At 54.8% G+C, this 7,144-nt stretch overlaps 2 protein-coding genes across 3 annotated transcripts in view; one reads left to right on the top strand and one right to left on the bottom strand.

Moving 5' to 3' along the window:
* LBX2 (ladybird homeobox 2) overlaps positions 1 to 306 on the top strand; it is a 1,647-nt gene extending 1,341 nt beyond the window's left edge. The window contains exon 3 of the mRNA XM_013005070.1: positions 7 to 306. Within this exon, the coding sequence (XP_012860524.1) occupies positions 7 to 306 (300 nt within the window). The remainder of the gene's footprint in view (positions 1 to 6) is intronic.
* Positions 307 to 4,222: 3,916 nt separating this feature from the next.
* Positions 4,223 to 7,144, bottom strand: part of TTC31 (tetratricopeptide repeat domain 31) — a 9,556-nt gene continuing 6,634 nt past the window's right edge. The window contains exons 8-14 of one of the 2 annotated variants that reach the window (XM_045286641.1): positions 6,928 to 7,122; positions 6,640 to 6,691; positions 6,471 to 6,561; positions 6,246 to 6,387; positions 5,970 to 6,071; positions 5,482 to 5,765; positions 4,223 to 4,798 (exon numbers count right to left, since the gene is read on the bottom strand). In XM_045286641.1, coding sequence (XP_045142576.1) covers positions 4,741 to 4,798; positions 5,482 to 5,765; positions 5,970 to 6,071; positions 6,246 to 6,387; positions 6,471 to 6,561; positions 6,640 to 6,691; positions 6,928 to 7,122 — 924 coding nt within the window. In that variant the 3' untranslated portion in view covers positions 4,223 to 4,740. Of the gene's footprint in view, positions 4,799 to 5,481; positions 5,766 to 5,969; positions 6,072 to 6,245; positions 6,388 to 6,470; positions 6,692 to 6,927; positions 7,123 to 7,144 lie in introns of both variants that reach the window. The other variant, XM_045286640.1, reaches the window with a different exon arrangement.

The raw sequence follows: 7,144 nt of genomic DNA on the forward strand, positions 1-7,144 counted from the left end.
GCGCAGCAGGTGCTGGAGCTGGAGCGGCGCTTTGTCTTCCAGAAGTACCTGGCGCCGTCTGAGCGTGACGGGCTGGCAGCGCGACTGGGCCTGGCCAACGCGCAGGTCGTCACGTGGTTCCAGAACCGGCGGGCAAAGCTCAAGCGCGACTTGGAGGAGATGCGCGCCGACATGGCCTCTTTGCGCGCGCTGTCCCCCGGGATTCTGCGCCGCCTCGCGCTGCCCGACGGTGCCCCAGGCCCCCGCCCGGCCCCTCCGGCCCCGGGGCCACACCTGTCTGATGAAGAGATCCAGGTGGACGATTGAAGGCCAAGCGGCCGCAGGGCCGCGGACGCGAAGCTGGGTGCCCCGCGCCCTGTCCGGGTTCCCAGGTGGGGGCGCTTTCTCGGGCACATAGATCAGGCGCTGCCCTCCCGCGATTGCTGAGAATAAAGCCGAGACTCCACCGGGCGCGACCACAACCCGGGCGCCTCGGAGCCGGTAAAAGCAAAACAGTCTGTCTGACTCGGTGCCAAGCGCTTTAAACCAGAGATGACCTCTAACAAGTGGCCAAAGCGAACCTCCAGGCCTGTGCTGAGGCGGCTTCTCGCCGAACTCTTTTCTCTTTGGTCACTTGTTCTCCCCGGCCCAGCTGATGGACCGACCGACCCTGAGACAGGGTTCGAATAACGGGCACAGCCTCCTTCGGGTACCTCCTGGCCTCCGCACTTGGGCCACCGAGGGAGGGTGGGAAGGCGCCACCCCACCGAGGTGGATTTGAAATCACAGCCTTGCTGGAGAAGCCACCAGCCTAACCCTTGGGTGATTAATCACCCTCCTGGGGTGTGATTGAGGAGGGAAGAGAATACTGGATAACTACAGGATTCAGTCTCTCCCATTTCTGGGCTCGTACCTTGAGTCTTCAAGAGTCCGTGTTTAGGCAGGGTGTGCCTTCTCTCTCTGTCAATCTGTCTGCCATCCTCAGACCTTGCTGTGCCTCAGCCCCAGTCTAGCTCTCAGCGGTGCGGTGGGAATAATCCACTGACCCACCGTTTAACTGGTTGCTGCCTGAAGGCCCAGGTACAATGCTCCAAGGCAGAAGGAATTGTGGCATTTCTAACAATAACTACCACTTACTGGGCACAGTTACTAGTGCTCTGCAGGTAGTGACCCTCATAGCAACCCATCAACACGGGTTTTTTGTTTTTTTTTTAAATAAGGGGAACATCACAGAAGCCAAAGGAAACTTGGTCAGGCCATGCAGCTTGTCAAGTTTAGGGGCAAAAGGAGGCTAATCCCCTTGCTTATTTGACTCAGTCCATGCTTTTGGCTACAATAGCTACCACCACCCAGAATGGTGAATGGATCTAACCAAAGAAGCCAAGGGAGAGGAGAAAGGGCGAAAGGTAAGAATTTAGGCAGTGTGCTGCAGGTAGTGCAATGTTTAGGGCAAGCTACTCTGGCTGTGGGAGCCCTGGCGGTGTAATGGTTGTGCAGGGGGGCTGCGATGCCCAAGGTCAGCAGTTTGAAACCACCAGTTGCCCCGCAGGAGAATGCTGAGGCTGCCTACTCCCATAACCAGTTTCAGTCTCAGAAATTCACAGGGACAGTTCTTCCTTATCCTCTAGGGTCGCTATATGTGCAAAATAAACCAGAGATTAGCACAGACCTGAGAAAGGGAGTGTACCTCTGGCCACTGCAGAAATAAAAATAGAGAGTGCTGGGCCAAATTTGAGAGGGTAGATGATCCTCCCAGAACAAGAAGACTATACAGTTGTTGTTATCTGCCTGCAAGGTGGTTCTGACTGGTGGCATCTCGATGTGTAACAGAAGGAAACACTGCCTGTCCCTGTGCCAGCCTCACAGTCTTACTATTTTGAGCCCATTGGTGCACTCATTTATATCAATCCATCTCAATCCTATGAGGATGTTCCCTTCTTAGGCCAACCTTCGACTTCATCATGCATTATGTCTGCCTTAGTTATCTCCCATAATGGGTGGCCTTGACACACACAGGAATTTATTTTCTTACCTTTCAGGAGACGTGCAGTTTGAATCCAGGGAGGCAGTTCCTTGTCTCTTCTGGACTTCCTCTCCTGAGCCAACCTCCTGCAGCTTGGTCTGTGCCGTTGTTCCCTAGCTCTCCTGGCTTGCCCGCTTGCCTGCAGCTTGAGGGACTCAAGATACAACCTGCACTAATCCTGCCTCCTCCTGAATCCGCTAATAACCACAAGCATGAATATAACACATCACGACACAGCATTACAACCTGTTGTTTAGGACACAGTGTCTTTCCCCAAGAAACTGGTTCCCCTTTATAACATGCCCCAAGTACAGCCAGAGGCACATCCTGGCCACATGTCTTTCAACACCAATTTGTTCACTCTCTGGCAGTCCCTGGTGTACTCAGGAGTCTTTACTAGCACCTTAACTGAGACCCATCAATTCTTCTTCAAGCTTCCTAATTCATTCTGCAGCTTTCCCAGGCCTGGGGGCACTGGAAAATACAAGGGCTTTGCTCCATCTCACCTCATTTCCCAAAGTGCTATCTTTGCTCACTGACAATGGGGCAGACTGGCCCAGAGCACTCTATCTTGTGTGTGTGTTTGGCTGCTGCTGCCAGGAGCCTAGTGAACCCAGGTGAAATGAAATCCTTGGTAGCTTCTTTTCTTCTTTATCACGATGTTGCTTATTGGTCCAGTTGTGAGGATCTTCGCTTTCAGGTGTGATTCACCCTGAAGTCTTTGATCTTCATGAGTGTTTCAGTCTTCTTCCCTTTCAGCAAGCATGGCTGTGTTGTCCGCGTATCACGGGTTAATGAGAGCTTCCCCCAGAAAGTCTCCACACAGTCCAGCTTCTCAGATTATTTGCTCAGCGTAGAGAATGAGTAAGTGTGGTGAGAGGACACTGCCACCACTCGTCTGTCCCACTCTGGTGGCTTGTGTGCTGAAAGCTATGCCGCTGGTATTTTAAATACTAGCAGGGTCATGCAGACTGGATAGGTTTCTGTGACGCTTCCAGAATAAGACAGACTGAGGAGGATTTGGACCCTCTCTAGAAAATAAAAATAGGTCAATGCCGGCTTTATGGATAACTGGCCTCTTAGAGGGTCACAAACTCCTCCACTTCACAGTACCACCAGGGCAAAGCAAAGAATTCTCTAATGATATCATTCTACTTAGGAAAGTGAGGTCAAGTTCACGGACTCTGAACCATAACTCTCTCCATTGGAAGTTTCCAGCATTCTAGTCCAGCACTGCCTTTTTTTGAAAGGGTATGTTTTTGGTGAAAGTGTACACTACAAATCATGCTCCCCTTTGGCGATCTCTACACACATCCTGAGACACACGTTAATTTCCACAATGTGTCTGAGATTTTGTGGGTTTGAATATCCTCGTTTCCCTGGCCCCCTCAGAGTCACTATTGAGCTGCTCCACCCACGGAGGCCCCTGGAGACGATTTTCCAGGAGGCAGCCCTGATTGTGGGTGTCATCCTGTTCTGTCACTAAAGGTGACCTGGGGATAGCAGGGTCTCAAGGACTCCTAGTCTCTCACCTGGAGTTGTGTCTGGCTGTGTGGGTTTTTTTTTTTCAATTGGAGTTCTGCTCGGTGTCTCCCCCATTTTATCTGGTCCCTCTAGGGCAGTGGTTCTCAACCTTCCTAATGCCGTGACCCTTTAATACAGTCCCTTATGTTGTGGTGACCCTCCAACTATAAAATTATTTTCGTTGCTACTTCATAACTGTAATTTTGCTGCTGTGATGAATTGGGCGACCCCTATGAAAGGGTTGTTTGACCCTCAAAGGGGTCTTGACCCACAGGTTCAGAACCGCTGCTCTATTGCAATGCTAATCACAATGGTCAGTTGTGGTAGCCAGGCCCCAGCTGATCTCAGACCCAGCACTGGAGAAACAAAACTAAAACCGGTTCCGCCCAAATGGCCTCTGATTGGAAGTCTCCTGTTTGGTCCTCCACAGAGCAAGGGATCTTAGACACGGGTATATCAGAATAGCCCAGACAGCTCACTGAACATTTTCCGAGCCCTGCTTTTTCATTTAGGAGGTCTGGGGTGGGCCCTGCCAATTTGCGTTGGCAACAGCTTCCTTGGTTATGCTGGTACTCTGCACCCAGGGACCCCTTTGTGAGAGCAGCGGCTCTGGGAACTCGGTAGTGGGTGAATTTCAGCAGCACTTCACTCATCTCCTCGTCTTGCTGCTGCGGGAACAATGAGCATGGAGGCAGCTGCAGGCCATAGCCAGGTTTATTCAGTGCCCACGGGGTACTGGGAGCAGGTCTGCTCTTCCTCGCCCTTCCATTGGCAATCCTCACAACAGCCCTGTGAGGTAGGTACTGACCGTGTTACGGATGAAGGAATTGAGGCGCAGGTGTTAAGACATCTGCCCACAGGGGGCAAAGCTGGCAGCTGGCCTGCCACACAGTATTTAGAAGGCCTGTACCATAAGAATTTAGAATTTAGGCCTGTATCAATACAGAGAACTTAGCAACGTCTTATCTGAAGGACAGGCTTCTCCACTCTCTCCCTAAGGTGAACAGTGTTGCGGGAGACCCCCCAGGGAGTGAGAAGCATTGGCATTGACCCTGATAAATGGCTTTTCTGGAAAAGGCATTCTGGGAAGGCTTCAAAGTCTCTGCATGGGTCACACATCAGTGAGCTGAGAGGCCCAGACCGGCTGAGAGGCAGAAACCAGTCCAGGGTCACTGCCAGGATCTCGGAGGAGAAGCAAATGGGGAGCAGGCATTTCAGACAGGCCGTGGAAAGGGAGAGGCTGCGTTGGCGTGGTGGTCATTGATGGTAAACCTGGAAGCGAATGCACACAGGGGAAATCCACAGGCCACGAGGACACCCAGGGCACTTCTCCCACGCGGGGAGGAGAGTGGGAGGGTGTGGCAGCAGCTTGGACACCTGCTTGAGCCCTTCCTGAGGGACAGCCAGCAGTGGGGAATATGATGTATGGGCTGTCTGCTCCCTGGGAGGAAGGAGACATCAGTCCAGAGGGTGCCCAGCAATGCAGACACGCAACAAGGCACGAGGAGCCAGGAGCTGACTGGGGTTGAGAACCCCCCAGCAAGCACTGGGGTCAGGAAGAGGGTGGGTGTCCATCCAGCTGAGGGGCAGGCCTCGGGCCTCTCTGTGAGCCTGTTCCTGAGCATCCAGCTCCAGCCGGTGGATGTAGTCCCTGGGACCACCACGTGGAGCCAGCCCCAAGATGCCTCTTTGCTGGTCTTTTTATAGGTAAAAAACTCCCTTCTTGAGTTTGTGTTTTGTTCTGTTTTCCTACTCCCCTTTAGAGGAAACCATTTCCTTGAGAACCTGAAACGGCTGTTTCAGTGGATGTGGGGCTCCCCCTCCCTCACCAAGAGGTTCTGTGCTGCCAGAGGAGCCCTTTTCTCTGGGGTGAGAATGCAAGGCGTCAGAGGCCGCAGTGAGCTGGCACCACACGGTGTCCCAGGGCCCTACCGCATAAGCAGATCTTCTCTCACCTGGTCTGTGGTTGATGGGGGCTCCCACGCCAGCCCTTTTCGGGGTCATGGAGATAGAGAGGAGGGGTTCCTCTACTCTGCGCCTGGGAGAGGGGGCCATTGGGGTGGCTTGGGTGACATGGAAGATAATTTGTGGGGGGAGGCAGAAGGCCATGGGTCCTGGGAGATGTGGTTCCAGCGGGACTGAGGGGCAGTAGGCCTGGGGGCTCTGGCTTGGCATGGGTGCATGGCGGTGAGAACCAAGCCGACAGTGGTGGGACACACATTCCTTTCCGCTTATCCTCCTGCGGAGGTGGGGGAGGAGGGTGCAGAGAGAGCAAAGGACATACAGTGATCTTTTCAAGCAGCATAGCCCGGGTCCCTAGTCCCACTGATGCCTGCCCTCCCTCTCACATCTGAAGGAGAAGGCAGCCCTGCCTGGCACCGCCACCCTGGCTGCTCCTCCCTGCCACGCTGCCTCAGCACAGGAGTGGGCCTGGCTCTCTTACCAGGGCGAGGTGGCAAAGGCAAGAGTGGAGCTCCCGGGCTGCGTCCGGCTGGGACCCGCCTCTCAAAGTCTCCAGGAACACGGCAGCTGCCTCCTCAAAGCGCTTTGGTCCATGAGGGATTGGAAAGAAGAGTTTTAAGTGTCCAGGGGATGAGGAAGATACAGCTGCTCTTGTCCCAACTGGCCCCAGCTCCCAGGACGGCACACTGTGATGCGAGAAAACCTGTCCCTGCAGAGCCCGTGTGGCCCCTCCTTGCCAGGTCCCTCCCACACTTACCTGCAGCCCCATCAGAGCCTTGCCCAGGCGGAAGAGGCCTCGGGGCCAGCCTGGACGAAGGGTAAGAGCCACCTGGGCATCCGCCAGTGCCCACGCCGGCTGACCCAGCCGCTCATGGCAGAAGGAACGGTTTCCAAATAACCTGCCAGAAAGTGGCCCAAAGTCAGTGTCCGGAACACCTCGCCTGCTCTTAGCTCCCAGCAGCGCAGCCGGCTCCGCACCTACCGGTGGTCCTGGGGGTTGAGCTTCAAGGCCTGGGTAAAGAGGACCACGGCCTCACGGTAGAAGCCATTTTGGGCAAAGTGGGTTCCCAAGTCTGGGCAAGAAAGAGAGGGAAGGTTCACAAGGGGCCACCCTCGGGAGGGCAGGGTGAGGGGCCGAGAAGGAGTCTCACTTGCTAGCTCCTGGCTCTGCTGTGAGGCAGCTGCCAGCAGTCCTGCAGACACCTAGGGATGGGGGACAAAGTCAAGCAGGGCCCGGGCTCCTGCTCCTTTGTTCGCACCATGTCTCCCATCTCACCACATCCCTGCCTTGGGTGACAGTCACAGAGCCTGTCAGTCACTTGATCCGAGGGACATAGAACCCGCACGCATGCTCTCTTGGCCCTTCCCCATCACGTGACCTCCCAGGGACTGCTGATACCCATTCCGCTGGTCATATGAGGACCTCCCACACTCCTTACCTCAACCTTCGGACTCTGACTAGGGCTCTCTTCTCTTGGAGGACTCCCTTCCTCATGGCCCCTCTTCCCCTGGGGGTCCTGGCTCCTGCCTGGGGGGTCCTGGCTCAGCCTTTTGTCTCTCCGGGCACGAGGGGGCCAATCCCCAACCTTGCGCAAAGCTAGAGACACAAAAGTGCTGGAAAGATCCAGCGAGTCCTGTGGGCAGAGAGGGGCGTGG

The sequence above is a fragment of the Echinops telfairi genome, unplaced genomic scaffold (assembly GCF_000313985.2).
Source record: "Echinops telfairi isolate 266 unplaced genomic scaffold, ASM31398v2 ScPeMD7_9;HRSCAF=40, whole genome shotgun sequence".
In the NCBI taxonomy this organism is placed as follows: domain Eukaryota; kingdom Metazoa; phylum Chordata; class Mammalia; order Afrosoricida; family Tenrecidae; genus Echinops; species Echinops telfairi.